Source organism: Mesoplodon bidens (assembly GCF_964165515.1).
Source record: "Mesoplodon bidens genome assembly, chromosome: 1".
Taxonomy (NCBI): domain Eukaryota; kingdom Metazoa; phylum Chordata; class Mammalia; order Artiodactyla; family Ziphiidae; genus Mesoplodon; species Mesoplodon bidens.
In genome coordinates this window covers 12,106,813-12,125,658 of record NC_138176.1, presented here as the reverse complement: position 1 = coordinate 12,125,658, position 18,846 = coordinate 12,106,813, and the positions used below count along the sequence as shown (strand labels likewise).

The following is an 18,846-nucleotide window of genomic DNA, read 5'->3' as shown; positions in this document are numbered from 1 at the left end:
TGTTAAGATGGGACATTTGTTCCTGAACTGCCCTGACCCCTTCGGACTTTGTTGGGTGGCAACAACCTGAGCAGCCTCAGAAGCCCCATGTTTAAGACAAAAGCTGGTCACCAACATGTACTTTTGTGTGAGTGAGACAAGAACATTTGTTTGAGTCCTTGCATTTTCGGGTCTGTTTGTTTGGGAATTTGCTTGAATTCCCTTGTACACCTGTGTTGAATATCATGTTACCTGCATCCCCCATAGGAAGACTTTCTTAGCCTTATTCTTTTACTTTTGGTGGAGCAAGTCCTTCATATTTTCTTAGAAAGTGTGCTTGAGAGGTAAATATTTTGGGAGCTGAATTTCTTTGCATTTGACCTGTTTTTATCCTTCTGGAACCTTCAGGGATCTTTGTCTCCAATGCTCCAGTATGTATGTTTTCAACTATTGTGTTGGGTACCAATTAGAAAGTTGTATACTTCATTTCTGGGAATTAAAAAAAAATTTTTTTTCCTTGATAATTCCCTCCCCTGTACTTTCTGTCTCTCTTAGCAGAGCTCTTAAAATTCAGATATTGGATTTTCTTGCATGGCAATCTAATTTTCTTAGGTTTCTCTCCTAGCTTCCATTTGTTTGTCTTTTTGCTTTACTTTTTGAGAAATTTCCTCATACTTATTTTCCTTCTACTGACTTTCTTTTTCGTTCCCTAAATATTTCTTTTCTTTTCTTTCTTAAACATCACCCTGATCTTGTTTCTTGGTTGCAGATCCCTCTGAAGATATTATTATTGTTATTTTTTTTTTTGAGGTACGCGGGCCTCTCACTGTTGTGGCCTCTCCCGTTGCGGAGCACAGGCTCCGGACGCGCAGGCTCAGCGGCCATGGCTCACGGGTCCAGCCACTCCGCAGCATGTGGGATCTTCCCGGACTGGGGCACGAACCCGTGTCCCCTGCATCGGCAGGTGGACTCTCAACCACTGCACCACCAGGGAAGCCCTGAAGATATTATTGATAGATTTTTGAAAGTTCTTGCCTTCCTGTGTCGGTAATTTCTTCTAAATTGCCATTTCCTGTTCCTTTTGTGGGTTTTGTTTGAATCACTATCTTCCAGGTTAAAGAATCTTCTTGAGTATGTGGTAATCGTATTTGAAGTGTGGGGACTACCTCCCACCTGTGCTTTTTCTGATCACACCTGTCAACCTGACTTGATGCCCAGCACATCACCTTGTACAGAAAGCAACACAAACCTTCCTCCAAAATAATGGCCATTTCTGACAGTGACAGAACACGAGGCTCTTTTCCCACAATTTCTGAATCACCTACACGTGAGCTGATGCCTCCTACATCTCATGTTAAACCTGGACTTCTTTCTTCAGTTTCAGAGCCAGAAATCTAACGGCCAGGCATCTCCATTTTTAGGTTCCAGTTTGTCCTCCTGTTCCACTGTGTTCCCTGAATCAGAAATTAGCACACTTTCCCTTCAGTCACCTGTGTCTCATCCTCCTCATTCACCTGCCTTGCCAGGTGGAGGTGAGTATGGAAGACAAGAAAGGGTGGCTGTCCCCTAGAGTGTGAACTGTCACGGCTAGGCCCGTTTGTCCACTCTTGTGTCCCCCGTGACTGGCATAGGAGCAGGTTCACATAATAATATTTGCTGAATGAATATCTGAACAAAACAAAAAGTGTGGGGACTAAAAAGGTGATTGGGAGCTCAGAGCATATACATGGGTGTTGTTGGTTTTTTGTCTGGATGAGTTTATTTTCATACAAGTATTTCATGGAAATAGGAATGTAGCAAGCCGGTCAGGGTAGTAGGAAACAAATTTTAAGTGCAGGTTCACGCATGTTGCTCTATTTACGCCTGGGAGCAGGCTTTCGCAACCTTGGGCGCAGCAGCTGCCCTCGTCCGAGGCCCCTTTGCAGACGCAGCCCTGGGCACACTTGGCACAGCTCACGGGGCAGCAGGGGCAGCAGCTCTTGCAGGAGGTGCATTTGCAGGAGCTACAATAGGCGCAGGAACCACCAGTGGCTCAGGAGCACTTAGGGTCCATTGTGAGCCGAGCTGAGGCCAGAGGTCCAAATCAGTGACAAAGAAGAGGTTCCTGGGTTAGTGGAGGGTGTGTTCCTGGGGCTTGTTGATTGTGAGCTTAATTATGGGGTGATTCTGCTCTGGGCTGTCTCATTGGGAAACCTGGATTTAATTCTCTCCAGATCTTTTGTTCCCTGACCCCAACAAGATGCTTCTAATCTCCTGCCTAGAGGTTGAAGACCCAGCAGCTAGTGTTTTTGGAGCTGAGTGAAGAAATTGGGCCGGGTTTGTGGAACAGGGTGTTTTATTACTCAGTATGTACGTATTTGCTTAATCTTCCTTCTGTTTTACCCTCTCCAGAAGGGGAAAACTCAGCCTTTTTCTTTTTTCTTCTTTTTTTTTTTTTTTTGCGGCACGCGGGCCTCTCACTGTTGTGGCCTCTCCCGTTGCGGAGCACAGGCTCCGGATGCGCAGGCTCAGCGGCCATGGCTCACGGGCCCAGCCGCTCCACGGCACATGGGATCTTCCTGGACCGGGGCACGAACCCGTGTCCCCTGCATCGGCAGGCGGACTCTCAACCACTGCGCCACCAGGGAAGCCCCAGACTTTTTCCTTTAAGGGGGATGGTCAATAGTCCAGTTACTGAGAGTTGGGGAGGGGTTCTGTTTCTTAAACAGTTTTAACCAATCCTCCTAATTATAGGACCTCTCTCTTCCACTGGACTGCCACTTCCAGAGGTGCCTGAGGTTATCAGGTCCTAAATCTTTTGGTGATCCTGTGGTGGAAATAATGTTGCCTTTGAGCTTTCCCCATTACTGGTTTGCTAAATCATCTACTACTTGCCTATTTTTTTTGGTGCCTTCCAAAATCTTGTTGCTGCCAAATCTTCTCCCATTTTCCTCATCCTTATGGGTTTATGCCTAAAAAAACCAAGCAAATCCATCTGTGTTTTCAACAGAGCTTCAGGAAGAAGAAAATGAAGATATGCTGTTCAATCTGACACCTTTCCCCGGAAATTACTCCTATTTCTGTTCATTCCTACTCCAATCGCTCTAATTTGAGCCACCGTCATTGTTCAGCTGGTCCACTGCAGCAGTCTGCCAACTGTTCTTTCTGCTCCCGAGGCTTGCTCTTTCCTTATCTATTTTATTACACTGAAGACAGAGTGAACTTTCTACAGAGCAAATGTTATTTCTCCACCTTCCTTTAAACCCTTCTTTCAGTCCCTTTTGCTCTTAACTTGTAAGGACCCTGTATCATCTGGCCTTGGTCTACTTTTCATTCTTATCTCCCAGCTTTCTCCTAGTTGCTCACTAGGCTCCAGCCATGCTGTAACCCATGTTTCTTTTAACATTTAAATATGGCATCTTAAGGTAACCTTACATACTGTAACTTTATCTGTAATTGTCTCTCACCACTTCTTCCCGTCCCTCTCCTCCAAGCTTTTTCGGTTAACTTCTACTCATTGGCTTTCAGGTGTCAACTTTAATATCTCTTCTTCAGGAAAGCCTTTCATGTCACTCCAGACAAAGTAGGTCCTTTGTTGATGGTCTGATTGTTCTAAATACTTGCTATCCCTCCCCTAAAAGGGTTACACCTCCCTCTCCTGATGGTGTCAATATTCCACACAACACACTTTGAGAAATTCTACATTATTTTCATCACACTTTACTTTATTGTTATTATGTGTTTAGTTGTCTGTCTTCCTGACCAGACTGTAAGCTCCAAGAAGGAAAGGTCCTGTGTCTATCTTGTATACCATGGTACCCCCAGTGTTTAGTATACTACTTCGACCACCCATAGTAATGACAAAGACCCCCTTGACCAAACTCTAGAATGCCTACCAACAGCTTAAGGCCATGTCCCCAGGATGAACCCTGTCCCCCTTAAAATGCCTGACTGAGAAAGCTCGACACTGCCAGGAGAATTTATTTTTTCTTCCAACCCATACCAGGTGATAGGCATATAGGCCCTGAACCTCCCTTAAAGCAGTTACTTTAGAAAGCTTGCGATTATAAATCCTTTCTCCACCCCTTTGGGATATAAATCTTTTGTCACCCAGAACTGCCTTCTCAAGGACCTGAGAGCTGTCTCCTCCCAGCCTGGTAGGTACCTTGCTCTAGCTTGTACCACTGCATGTCATAAAGATATGAGAAGTTAATTTCTGCTCCATATAAGTGCCAAGTAACAAACCCAGTCACATGGACCAACACCCCTTGGCACCCTTCAATGCCTTTGCCTTAGCACACGCCAGTCTAAAGTCTCCAGCCTTTTGTTTTGGGGAAGTTCAGTTCAGTTCACGACGAACCCACTTCCTTAACGCAATAAAAATCTATCCTTATTGCTTTAAACTAGTATCTGGCTTTGCTTTTGTTTTGTTTTGACAGTAAGCATACTAGTTGTTGAATTAATAAACAGATACTATATAGGTGTGAACAGCTGGGGGAGAGGGTAGTTTCATTATTTGAAAGCTTCTTTTGGGTTTCTTCTATCCCTCTCCCACCCTCCAAGAAGTTGATTATCTGTTTTTTCTTTCATAATCTCTAACTATGTGAAAGATGACAATTATATCCAAATTATCCATAGTGCATTTTAGGATTAAACTAGTCAGATTATTTTAGACAGGTGTAGAAAACTATTAAAAAAGTCACACACCTATTTTAAATGTCAATTCCCTGGTTTCTCTTTTAAACTTTTTTTTCTTCCCTTTGGCTTAACAACTTCAAAAGTTCTACCATTTCTATTTCTGGGCGAATGACAAGAGTTCAATTCAGTCCAAAACGACGTGGGCGGGTTAGATGCGGGTGTTTGGTTACAATTGGTGAGTTTGCCTAGACTTTAGCTGCAAATGGCCCACACACCTTTTCCTCCCGCTGTCTGCAGCTAGCACTCTGCTACGTGCGCCTGCGGGCTTTCGCTGTTCCTCCAAAATTTTATCTAGTTAGACGCTTTTGTGGGTACTTTTAGGAAGCCTAGAGAGCCCCCCGCAACCCGAGATTTTCAGTGCCGATTTGTACTTTGATTCACAACCACCAGCGTTCCCTCTCCCACGCTCCAACCCCAGCCGCGGCCTCCACCTCTGCCTCCCTTCCGGCCCCGGCAGTGACCGAGGGTGTCACGTGCTAGGACCCGGGCGTGAAGCCTGCGCCGCCATGTTGATTCCTGGCGGCCCCGTAGGAGAAGGCAGAGGGAGGCTGACCAGCCGTTCGGAGTTCCGGCCCTTGTGCGCAAGTGCGGAAGTGTGTTGGCCCCGACCGTGACGGGTTTCCGGCTGGTGGTTCCGCACCGGCCCCCAGTAGACGTGTAAGGGAAGGTGGGCCGCAGCCATGGCTGAGAGGAAACCTAACGGCGGCGGAGGCGCCGCTTCCACCTCCTCGTCGGGCACTAACTTACTTTTCTCCTCCTCGGCCACGGAGTTCAGCTTCAACGTGCCCTTTATCCCAGTCACCCAGGCTGCCGCTGCCTCGGCCTCCCTGCTCTTGCCCGGAGGTAGTAAGGAGATGAGGATCCGGTGGGGCAAGTGTGTGCGGGGAGGTGGGCGGGCGGCGGGCGGTGGCGAGGGTCGGACGGGAGGTTTTCCTTGTGCCTAGACCCGACCCTCTGGTACCTTGCCAGGGCCATCAGTGGCCAGGTTTGAGTGGCCTGAGGACTTTGGGATGTTGGGGGCAGGGGCCAAGCTCTTCGTGGAAGGAACTGTTCCCAGTGCTGGACACTCCTGAACTGGCATTCCACAGATTTTTGTTGAACACCTCCTGGTGTGCCAGGTGCTTGCAGGGAATGCAAAAAAATTAGACAGTGCCTTCTCTCTCCTAGGATACTGTAGGATATCTCTTAGGATAGACACGTAATATTTGCAAAGTAGAGGTACAGAACGCAGTCATCTTTCAAGGCGGTGCATCATTTTCTCTAAGGAGCCCTTGCTTGTTCTCAAGTCCCTACTCCTGTGAGCACCTTAGCACTTTGTACATATCTTTATTATTGTCTAGGGAGATTGCTTTTTAACGATTACGTGGCATAACCCAGAGGTGGTGTTTAGGAGCACAGACTGTATTCCAGCCCTAGCCCTGCCAATAACTTGCTGTGTGACCTCAGGCATGTTACTTTACCTCTCTGTTCTTCATTTTCCATATGGGCTGTGATGAGAAGTGAACTGATTTTTGTAAAGCACTGAATATAGTGCCTGGCACATAGTGTTATATAAATGTTTGTGAAATAAACATGTCTGCCTCTCTATTTGGACTGTGGGCTTCTTGAAGTTTGCAGCTATAACTTATTTACCTTTTTATTTCTAGGATCTTGTTTAGTGCCTAGCACATAGGTCCTCAGTAAATGTTGAATATTTTCCTGTTGAATAATTTATTCTTGTTTGGAAGACTGAGGAAAGTTTCATGGAGAAGTGAAGAGGGGCAGATCGGACAATACATGATGGTTCCTCTTCCCTTGTGTAATGTTTCTTCTTGGTACTTATCACCACCTGATGTGTACAAATATTTGTTTATCTTTAAAATTTTTTTAAATTTATTTTACTTTTTATTTTTGGCTGCATTGGGTCTTCGTTGCTGCGCGCGGGCTTTCTCTAGTTATGGTGAGTGGGGGCTACTCTTGGTTGTGGTGCACGGGCTTCTCACTGTTGTGGCTTCTCTTGTCGTGGAGCATGGGCTCTAGGCGCACAGGCTTCAGTAGTTGTGGCACACGGGCTTAGTTGCTCTGTGGCATGTGAGATCTTCCCAGACCAGGGATCGAACCCTTGTCCCCTGCATTGGCAAGTGGATTCTTAACCACTGCGCCACCAGGGAAGTCTCATATTTGTTTATCTCATCCCACTAGCGTGTAAGCTCCATGAGAGCAGGAACTTATGCCTAGAACAGTGTCTGGTACGCTGTAGACCTATTTTTCAATAGAAACTCGTTGAATGAATGAAAGGGTGGCAGTCAGGAATATGTATGTCTTGTTTTGATGGTGTGGCTGAAAGGTTCAGCATTGCCATTTTTGGTGGAGGACTAGCATGGCTGGAGCAGAATGCTTTGGTAGGTTGCAGGAATAAATAGGGCTGTACGTGGGGTTTTCGTGTCATCCTCTGCTTCACAGATGTTTGGTTCATGCCCATCTTCCTTGCTATGTAATTTGCTTGTGTCTGTTACTGTCAGTAAATGCTAAACATCTTCACTGCCATGTACAGGATAACTTACCTGTCTTGAAAACCATTGTTTCTTGGAGATGGTTTATTTTTTAATAAGAAAACTAATACTTTTTAGAACTAAAATCCTGTAACACATATTTTTCTACCTTTAAAAAAGATTTGATCATTAGAAACCCATTCAGATCATTTCCAGAGACAAAAGGAGAACCTGTCACATTGGAAGCAACAGTTAATCAAGTCAGTGAAAGAGACACATAGGAAGCAATTTCATTCCACAAACCTGGATTGAGCAGCTTCCGTTTGCCAGGCCCTGTTCCCGAGGTCTGGGAGACACAGAGCAGCAGATAGCATTGCCCTCAACGACTGCACAGTATATACAGACGCAATGTACCCAGCTGTGTAAGTAATTGTGATACGGGTTTATGATGGCTAGAAAGAGGGATTGATAGGCTGCTGTGAGAGCTGTGGCTGTCAGGCTGGCTGACCAGGGAGAGGACATCCCTCGGGCCTTCAGGACCTCACAGAGGAGGCAGTTCTTGAGCTGAATATTGAAGGATACATAGAAATTAGGGAGTCTGGGGAGACAGACATGTGAGAGTCTGGAGGTGTGAGAGGAACCTGCTGATTTGGTGGTAGGTGCTCACATCCTCTCTCCCTCCCCTGCTTTTTCCCTCTCGCCCCATCCCTCCACCACCTGCACCCCTCCATGTGACTAGAGTGAATGCCAGGGGGTGCTTCAAGTGGTCAGCGGGGCCCAGATCACGAAGGGCCTCAGACACCACACTGAGGAGTTTGTAGTTTACCCTGTGGGGTGTCGGGGGTGCCCTTGGAGGGTTCTGAACAAGACGGTGGGATTAGAGGTGTGTTTCAGAAAGACTGGAGTTTCCTGAGATTGCACCAGAGTGAAGCTGACAGTAGCAAGAGCGGCCAATCTGGAAGCCACTGGGAGTCAGGCAGGAGCCGGTGGCACTCTAGCCCTGGTCAGCCACACTGGGTGTGAAGAGCAGGGAACAGATATGAGAGATTTCTACACTGTCAAATTGTTGGGGCTTAGTGACTCACGGGGGTCCAGGCTGTGCCGTGCAGAGTCCCCTTCTCTTTGTTCAGTTTCAGCCCTAAGACATAGCACCACCTGGCATATAATGGATACTGTGTACATATTTCTTTAATGAGGATCTGAATGATTAAATGAAGGATGTGAGGGAGAGGGAGCAGTCTGAGAGAGGAGGTTTCCGGTCTGAGTGTCTGGATGGATGTTGGCAGACATCTGTTGAGGTTAGTGAGATGTGTAAAAGGGGGGACATGAAGGGGGACAGTTAAGATGACAAATTGCATTCAGGCTTACTAAGTCTGAGGTATATGTGGCTGAACCTGCCAAAAAGTATTGAGGAGGCAGTTGGAAAATAGGTTCTGGGACACAGAAGATCAGTCTCAGTTTGAGACAGAGTTGGGAGTGTCACAAGTATACATTAAAGTTACGGGTCTTGATGCCAGATGTGTCTACATGGAATTAGAAAGTGCCCTTGAGGTGAGGCTGGCCGCTTGTTGAGATCAGTATTTTGTTTGTAATGAATGCTAATCAGAAAAAAGTCTCTTGGATCAGGTTGATCCCAAGTTGTCTTAAAGGATGAAAGATACCACAGTGTTTTTTTCCTCTGCTTTTAGATGTTAAGCCATCAACTAAGAAGTCTGAGTCCAAGTGAGGTTCATGTGACTGAAAAGAGAGGGTAGGAATCGGAAATGTATCAGAAAAGTAGACCGATATAAGCAGACAGGGGGTCTTGTGCAGGAAGATATTTTTAGTTACAAAGAAACAACTCAGAGGAGTATTTCGAATAGTGGAGTATCTCAGTTAGATTGATGTGTGTGAAATATAATAAGAGCAGCCTAAGAGCTGAAGGCCTCATTCAGCAAAGGTCAAGAAGGAGCTCAGAGCTTGAAAGGCCACCCTTTGGCAGGTCTCAAGGGCAGGGACCAGTGTGCCTGTGTGCTGGGAGCGGGTCCACCCTTCTGATCTGCTCTATGCCTCCAGCAGTGGGAGATAAGAGGGAATTGGAGATGAGCGGGAATGAGATGGGAGAAGGAAAAGATTAGGAAGAGGAAGATGATGTTAGAAGCTAAGGCCTCCTAAAAGTTTCCTGAGGAAAGGTAGACTGGGCTTTTTTTATTTCTGTTTATGTATGTATGTATGGCTGAGTCAGGTCTTTGTTGTTGCACGCGGGCTTTCTCTAGTTGTGGTGAGTGCGGGCTACTTGTTGCAGTGCGCGGGCTTCTCATTGCGGTGGCTTCTCTTGTTGCGGAGCACCGGCACTAGGCACGTGGGCTTCAGTAGTTGGGGCTCGTGGGCTCTAGAGCGCAGGTTCAGTAGTTGTGGTGCACGGGCTTAGTTGCTCCGCGGCCTGTGGGATCTTCCCGGACCAGGGCTCGAACCCATGTCCCCTGCATTGGCGGACGGATTCTTAACCACTGCACCACTAGGGAAGCCCAGACTGAACTTTTGAGGCCATGTCTAAGGAAAATGTTTTTATCACTATTTTACGACTTGGTAGCAGAAGAGAGGATAAATAGTTTGGTGCTAATAGTACCCACAGTGAAGATCAAGTTGGGCAAAGGGAAGTGAGGAGAACTTCCCTTAGTTAGAAAATGCCTTTTCCAGTGATTTGGCATTCCCTAGTGACTATCTGGTTGTGATACTGTGTGGTTTTAGGGATGGCAATTAATGGTTGACCTACTTTGCCTCAGGAATACAAATACCACATGTTCACTTATATAATGAGTGCTTTGTAGGTAAGAGCCTGACACACCCCTTGTTGTCAACAGAGTTAATATCTGTACTTTAGTTTCTTGTCCTTACTGTAGAAAAAGTTTTGTGTGTTTGGGTAGCAGAACAGTATTTGAATTGTTTCTTACCAGGAAAAACCAGTATTCAAAATAACATGTAAAACTAGGAGTATAGATTTTGTTTCCATTTTTTAAACCTTCTCCTATATACATATATGTCTACATAATTTATACATGTCTAAAATAAATATATAACTATTTATATTTATTTTAAAAGTGTGGAAAGGTATGTATCAAAATATTAACCGTGTTAACAGTGATTGTCTCTGGGAGGTGAGCTTATGAATGAGTTAGTATTTTTCCCTCTTGTTTCTTATTCATGTTTTCTAGTTATTTATTTCAAAGAAAAAGAAGTTTTTCATTATTGTCTTTACTGCAGAAATGTAAGTTTGAACAACAAAATAAGAGGTACAATTGCTAGATCTGGGGTATAGAGTCTTATCTACAGAGTGATGGCGTACCTTTAAACCATGTACCCTTCTGTTTCCTTTCAGAGGATTCCACAGATGTGGGTGAGGAGGACAGCTTCCTTGGTCAGACTTCTGCTCACACGTCTACCCCACAGACATTTAGTTACTTCTCTCAGGTATCAAGCAGTAGTGATCCTTTTGGGAATATTGGACAGTCACCGTTAACAACTGTAGCAACATCGGCTGGACAATCAGCATTCTCCAAGCCCCCAGCTGCTCTCCCTTTTACAACCGGATCCCAAGATATGTCGAATGCATTTTCACCATCCATTTCGAAGGCTCAGTATGGTGCTCCACCTGCTTCACAAATGGGAATAAATACTTATCTGCCTTCTCAGCCTAGTAGTCTCCCTCCTTCAGATTTTGGGAGCCCACCCCAAGGAACGCCCCAACAAGGGTACAATCCATATCGCCACACAGCTGTAAGCAGCAGGGCTAATCCTTATATTGCACCACCACAGCTGCAGCAGTGCCAAACACCGGCCCATCCTACCCATCCCCCGCCCTCTGGACCCCCTGTTCAGATGTACCAGATGCCTCCAGGATCTTTGCCATCGGTATGGAAATGTGTTTTTATATCCTAATTATTCACTGTAATTTTTAATCTCTCTCATCTTAACCTATGTTTTTGAAAACACTGTGCTTTTAATAATATGATGACATTATTTTCAGAGGGAATGTTTTTGTAAGCTACATGCTTTCAAGTAAACAATCTTTTAAAGATAGCTCATTGAATGGTTCATATTTTAGTTTATATTTATTTATGGAAGTAGTAATTGATTTTAATGAGTTAACCATATGTCAATATTTCCAGATTTAATGTAAGATACCAATAACAAATGTCATCTAGGGACATGTGAGAGTCAGAGCAATTATTAACAGACTGCCAGCTTCTCATTTTTTAATCATACTACTCAACCAAAACACTCAATTAGGGCTTCCCTGGTGGCACAGTGGTTGAGAGTCCGCCTGCCGATGCAGGGGACACGGGTTCGTGCCCCGGTCTGGGAAGATCCCACATGCTGTGGAGTGGCTGGGCCCGTGAGCCATGGCCACTGAGCCTGCGCGTCTGGAGCCTGTGCTCTGCAACGGGAGAGGCCACAACAGACAGAGGCCCGCGTACCGCAAAACACTCAATTAGTGGGACTAAAATTGATTACTCCAATAATTTATTTTATTTACATTTATGGAGTTTGGATCTAGATAGTCAAACTCTGTCTCAGGGGTAAATTTTGCATTGGGTAAATTTTATGAAATTCCTTTATGCCTTTTTTCCCCACTAATTATTCAACTGACTTCCAAAGGGAAGTGAACTGAATTAAAAAAAAAAGGGAAATGACTGAAAGGAAGAATTAAGAACCCAGCCCAGTGTGGCAGAGATAATAGTATTGCAATCAGAGTGTATAACCTGACTTCTCTCTTGGGGATAGAGAATGGGTTCCATTTTACCATCTAATTTAAATCTTACCAATACACAAACTCTTGGTAATGTTGAATTTCAGCATATTGGAAAGTAACCAGATTTGTAGCATGTAATGTAAGTTAGTATACTTTGTTTGCTGATGAAATTTTGTAAAGATTCCTAATTAAGAATTTTTAAAATGACAATTTTAAATATAAAAAAAGGTTGCAAAATAAAAATAGGACAGAGAACACCCCAATACCCTAAGCCAGATTTACCTGTCATGAACATTTGTTCTGTCATTGGTGAATGTGCACACTGACATGTGTTGGAGTATCCTTTCTCCCCTCCCTCCCTTCCTTTCTCACTCTGTATATATGCAGTTTTGGGGGGAAACATTTGAAGATCAGTTAAATACATTATGATTCTTTACTCCTAGATACTTCAGTGTGTATTTCCTGAGAATAAGGATATTCTTTTACATAACCACAGTACAGTTATCAACCTCAGTAAATTTGCATTGATAGAATATTCTAAAATGATTTTTTTTTTTTGCGGTATGCGGGCCTCTCACTGTTGGGGCCTCTCCCGTTGCGGAGCACAGGCTCCGGACGCGCAGGCTCAGCGGCCATGGCTCACGGGCCCAGCTGCTCCACGGCATGTGGGATCTTCCCCAACCGGGGCACGAACCCGCGTCCCCCGCATCGGCAGGCGGACTCTCAACCACTGCGCCACCAGGGAAGCCCTAAAGTGATTTTTAATAAAAATTAAAAAAAAAATTGTATTCTGATTTTAAAAGTATTTTCAGTGCTGAAAATTTGAAAAACGCCATATAGCCAAATAAATAAAAATTGCCACTAGAAAACCCTGTTTTTATTTTGTTTTATGTCTTTCTTATCCTTTTTTCTAGATAAAAGCATAGTGTTTTGGGTTTTTTTTTTCTTTTTTAATTAATTAATTAATTTTTGGCTGCATTGGGTCTTTGTTGCTGCGCGTGAGCTTTCTCTAGTTGCGCCTGAGCAGGGGCTACTCTTCGTTGTGGTGCACGCGCTTCTCATTGCGGTGGCTTCTCTTGTTGCAGAGCACGGGCTCTAGGTGCGCAGGCTTCAGTAGTTGTGGTGCACGAGCTTAGTTGCTCCACGGCATGTGGGATCTTCCCGGACCAGGGCTCGAACCCGTATCCCCTGCACTGGCAGGCGGATGCCTAACCACTGTGCCCCCAGGGAAGTCCCAACACAAGCATTATGTATGTTTTTTGTGAACAAGCAAGCAAGCATTATGTATGTTTTTTGTGAACATATTTTAGGTGTTATTAAGATTTTTTCTAAAACCTTTTTAATGGTTCTAGAGAATTCCAGCATATGAGTAAAAGATGATTTATTTAATCAGGTTTCTATTAGACATTTAGATTGTATCCACTGATTGTCTATTTTAAATAACTTTTTGATATTATGGGAACATTTTTACCATTATATCTTTAGGATATCTTAGAAATGGAATGTCTAGGTCAAGGAATATGCACATTTTATTTTTATTTTTATTTATTTATTTATTTTTGGCCATGGGGCTTGTGGGATCTTAGTTCCCTGATCAGGGATTGAACCTGGGCCACAGCAGCGAAAGCGCCAAGTCCTAACCTCTGGGCCTACAGAGAATTCCCAAGGAATATGCATATTTTAAAGATTAAATAAGTCACAAGAGACATACTGCTAGGTTGATTTCTGTAAAGGTATTAGTTTACTTTGCCATCAGTGTGAGAAAGTCCTGTTCACTTTGCAACTGATTTTGGGGTTTGTTAGATTTTTAAAAATTTTACTTGCTTTGGAGCCTGGTTATTAAATAGTTGTCTAGAGAAATATTTAGGATAATCATTACTATGTTAGTTTGGGTCTGAAACATATACAGAATTGTTCCTTTGGACAGACGTGATGGTCCTAACTTTTGTCCCCCCAGATTCCTCCTTCAGTGCAGCCAGGGCTGTCCCCTCCAACCCAGCAGCAGGCACCTGCTAGACCTGCGGGTCCCTCTGTGCAAGCGTCATCTCTTTTTCTACTTCAAAACCAATATGAACCTGTCCAACCCCACTGGTTTTACTGCAAGGAGATAGAATACAGACAACTATGGATGCCTTTCAGTGTGTTTGACTCTTTGAATCTTGAAGAAATCTATAACTCAGGTAAGCACAGATCCTGCATCATTTGTATCTGATTTTAGGAAGAGAGGAATGAAGAGTATTTATCCATGGCCTACTTTTTATGAATGTCAAATTCTTTAATCCTTGTAGAGCCTGCCAGCCTCTGTACCTTAAGATGATAATATTAATATAAGTTCTGAGTTATTTGAGCAAGGTATTTGAAGAAATGTTTTAGTAATTTTCTTTTTTTGTTTAAATCCAAGAAATAGAGTCGTTCATATAACCCAGGTGTCAGTTTTCTTATTTCCCTTATTTGTTTGTAGCTATAGGGCATTTATAAAGCATTTTCTATGGAATTCGTGTTCCTGAAGATGCTGTGAAAAAAGTGTTCCATGGTCAGATGAGTTTTGGAAGTGCTGTAACTACATCCATCTCTTGAGATAGTGCACAAGAGTGTGTTAAGACCCTGAGAAGTCTTCACTATAGAAATAAGTTTTCTTTGTTTATCCTGATGATATTTCATCTTGGGACTTAAAAATCACCTATTCTTTAGAAGTATGCTTCATGGAGCATTGCTGCTTTGATTAAAAAAAAAACAAAAACAACCTACCAATTATTTGAATTATTTCTTGATCATGCTTTTATATTTTACCCTCGTTATTTCTTCTCCACTTAAAAGAATCATCATTTTGAGCAGCACAGATTAATCTTAAACTTCTGTTTTTTAAAAAAAATGAGCTTAGTTCTTTGTCTTTAAGGATAGACGAGTCACCATATTCATTATTTATTACTTTTAAATGTACCTTGTAACTGTCGAGTTAAAATGTGGTCTTTGTGCTCCAGTCCAGCCAGACCCTGAGAGTGTGGTTCTAGGCACGGATGGAGGGCGCTACGACGTTTACCTCTATGACCGGATGAGGAAAGCAGTGTACTGGGAAGAGGAGCCAGCTGAAGTGAGACGCTGTACTTGGTTTTACAAAGGGGACACAGACAGCAGATTTATTCCCTATACAGAGGAGTTCAGTGAAAAACTGGAGGTACGTGGGCTTTATTCCTTTATGCTTTTCTTTAAAACACATAGACTCTGTATACGTTGGAGCCTCATGTAACACCACTCACAGTGGAACAGACTTTATTTACAAGACAGCCTATCTTGATCCTGTGCACAAAGAAGCTTGCCTTTTAATTGGTGTCATCTTTTATGAGGTGCTAATTGTGGCCTCATGTCAAAAGATAGAATGTTTTTCAGGGGAACGTCACAGATCTAATATAATAAGGTACTTATATCAAATCTTCAGAAGAGCTTAGGCTGCTATGATACACTGCTGACAACACATGCCAAGCAGATGGATGCTTTTCAAATTAATATTCAGTAAAAGGCTTGAAATTCACCTCTGGTTTATGAAAACAAATATAAGAATAGGAACAAATATTGTGAGACTTTTTAGCCATCTTAAAATTGGTGGTTCATGTTGTTTTACATAATTGTGTTGATTTCTTGTTATAATTCTGCTTAATAATTGAGTACTTAAATATTTGGAATAAATTAAAATGAATTCATCTGCATACATGGGAAATGGAGTATGGAACATTTTAGTTACTATTTCTTCATGTATTAACTAAAACTTATGTAACCCACACTAATGTTAAACATTAAAACAATACTAATGTTGACATTAAAAGGGACCTCCAAAATGTTAATCTTCCCTAGATTCATATTTTGAAAGCTTCAGGCAAGGACGGGGCTTTATCTTCTGTTTAGGACCTGACAGTCAAGTTTAGCAACTGACTATTAATTACTGGATTGTTTGTCCTTGAAGAACATAATAATATGATTAATAGAAATAAGAAAAAAATTGAATCACAATCTTGTCATCCTTTTGAATAAAATGGTACATTTAAAAATATTTTTTTAAACTGTTCTTTATTCATATACGTGCTTTTCTTTTTTTTTTTCATGTTTTTCTTATAGCTATAATAATACGGATTTTTTGTGGAGTATTTTGCTTTTTCAAAGGAAAATTTGTAAATGTAATCCTTAGTCATAGTCATTATCAATTGTGCCTGCCCTCGAAATATTAATCTCTATAATAGTGGCTATGAAATACTGTTCTATAACCAAATCAGTACAAAAAGGTGAATATTGGCCTGAAGTTAAGACAGATGTTAGTTGGGGTTAAGTAAATTGGAAAAGAAGCTTATTGAGAACAGAGGCTTCAACTGTTTTTCATTTCAACACATAGTAAGAATACATTTTAGATTGAGATTTAGTACACACATTTTATACACACACACACACACACACACACACATATGAGTATGTGTGTTTGTTTATCAGAGGCAGTGGTGTTTGGTAAACTGGCTCTCCAGGGAAAAAAGCCCCTGATTTATAGTGTTTTGCTGATTTCCATGGTGTAAATACTCCCACCATGGCCAATAGTAAGCTAGCAACATGATGTAACTAGGCACAGAGTTGGGAAGCGGTATGTGTGGTCAGCTCTTGTGAGCTGGTATGAGTGAGCTCTAACGCACCATTAGAAACAAAGGTTCATGGAACAACACTTACCTCACTAGGTGTCATTCAGTTAGATATTTTCTATGTCATTGAAAATACTAATTTTACAGTTTGTTACTGGTCATGACCCACAGTTTGAAAAACACTGATTTAGAGCCGAGTCAGAACCCAGGTAAGAAGGGCAAAAACTGAAAAGAAGGCATAAAATTAATTTTGTTCCTGGAAAAAACAAATATCAGGAGGCACCAGTCTCCTAAAACAATTTTAATCATTTGAATAAGTAATAAAATATGTAAAGGAATGCTGATACCTTTGGCTTAATTTTAGACCTAAATAAATACACAAACAAACGTGTACTGTAATTTTTGATACCCTTGACAAGACCCTACTGAAGGTATAAAATCCCAAGGTTGAATGTTTAGTCCTATTCTTTTGAAGCTAAAGTATATATTTTCAAGTCTAAGCAGTATTTGAAAGTGTATACTATATTTGATTATAAATGGGTGACACAGGCTTCGAGGATGGAATTCATGTATTGACCGTCTCAATAGCACATAGCTGTTCTTAACTTCAGGAGACCTTAGTTCCTGTTCAGCCTCTACCCAGGAAACTCAAGCCAGATCAGGGAAGAGGCAGAGGAGGTTAGGAAATGAAAAAGCCAGTGAGAAAAGGAGAATCAAGTGATCCATATTGCTAGTGTTGTAGATGAGCCTATCCTATCAGAGCACTAAAACAAATCAATAGAAGAGTTGGAAACAAAAAACACCTTAATTTGATAATTACACCAACGTCTGCATAGAAAACCCGGAGAACCTCTAGAAATTCCGTGAGTACCAGTGTAAGAGTTCAGCAAGTCTGTGGATATAAAATCAGCATATAAAAATTAATAACAGGGCTTCCCTGGTGGCGCAGTGGTTGAGAGTCCGCCTGCTGATGCAGGGGACACGGGTTCGTGCCCCGGTCCGGGAAGATCCCACATGCCGCGGAGCGGCTAGGCCCGTGAGCCATGGCGGCTGAGCCTGCGCGTCCGGAGCCTGTGCTCCGCAAGGGGGGGAGACCACAGCAGTGAGAGGCCCACGTACCGCAAAAAAAAAAACCAAAAAATTAATAACATTCCTACACAATAGAAATAACCGATTAGAAACCATAATAATAAAAGAAGACTATAACACTAACAAAACTACAGGCTAAGTAGAAAAATCGTCCAACAAAAGGTATATATGAACTTCATGGAGAATAATCTATGAAGCAGAATTGAAGGATGTAAAAGTTGACGTCCAAGAAATAGACCAAAATATTACATTCATGGATGCACAGTCTCAACATAATAAAGATGTCAGTTCTTCCCAAATTATTTTATAAATTGTATGTAATCCCAATCAAAGTCACATCAGGGTTTTTTAAGTAAAATTTGCAGACTGCTCCTAAATTTTATACGGAAGATCAAAGTACCAAGAATAATCAAGACCATTTTGAAGAATGATAAGTGGAAACATACTCTACCAGACAAGATTTATTATAAAGCTGTGGATTGAAAGGGAATACAAAGAAATGAAAATAATTCTTAAGGTGGTGAATCATTAAACATTTTTCTTTGTGATCTTTTAAAAAAATGTAAACAAATATATTAAAAATTTTTTTTAAAGTAGTGAGGAAGAGGGTCAGCTGGATAGAAGCTGATGGAGAGGAATTGTTACTGAATGACTGCCCAGGAGACAAAAAGAAACACTTCTATTTTGACATGATTGTCAAATAATCACTGTTACTCATTTTAAAAAATATTTATTTATTTGGTTGCACCGGCTCCTTAGTTGTGGCATGCGAACTCTTAGTTGTGGCATGCATGTGGGATCTAGTTCCCTGACCAGGGACTGAACCCGGGCCTCCCGCATTGGGAACGCAGTCTTCACCACTGTGCCACCAAGGAAGTCCCACTGTTACTCATTTAAAAAAAGACTTTGGATAGTGGGTGTACCAGAGGTTCCCCCTTACCTGGTTTTGAATCTCTCTCCAAGAGACCCCCAGACTTTTGTTTTATAGAGAGCAGAATAGTGTCTCTGGAGGGAGAGTAAGAAAGTGGTGGGACAGTCAAGTCTTTGGAGTCAGAAGGTCGTGGGTGGGAGTGAACCACAGTTCTGCTTTTGCTCCTTACCTTTGTGATCACTGTGTGGTCTTGTGCAACTGTGAACTAAAGATGCCTGCTAGCATTAGAATTGTGTCTGCCTCCCCCACCCACCAAAAAAAAAAAAAAGATAGGTTGAGGTCTTAACTTCTAGTACTTCAGAAGGTGACTTTATTTGGAAATAGGGTTGTTGCAGATATAATTAGTTAAGA

General features: G+C 42.4%; 1 protein-coding gene across 3 annotated transcripts in view; it reads left to right on the top strand.

Moving 5' to 3' along the window:
* The first annotated feature begins 5,272 nt into the window (after window positions 1-5,272).
* Window positions 5,273-18,846, top strand: part of SEC23IP (SEC23 interacting protein) — a 45,540-nt gene continuing 31,966 nt past the window's right edge. For all 3 annotated transcript variants that reach the window (XM_081245639.1, XM_081245637.1, XM_081245638.1), the window contains exons 1-4: window positions 5,273-5,499; window positions 10,486-11,018; window positions 13,817-14,039; window positions 14,841-15,034. In XM_081245639.1, the coding sequence (XP_081101765.1) occupies window positions 5,337-5,499; window positions 10,486-11,018; window positions 13,817-14,039; window positions 14,841-15,034 (1,113 nt within the window). In that variant the 5' untranslated portion in view covers window positions 5,273-5,336. The remainder of the gene's footprint in view (window positions 5,500-10,485; window positions 11,019-13,816; window positions 14,040-14,840; window positions 15,035-18,846) is intronic.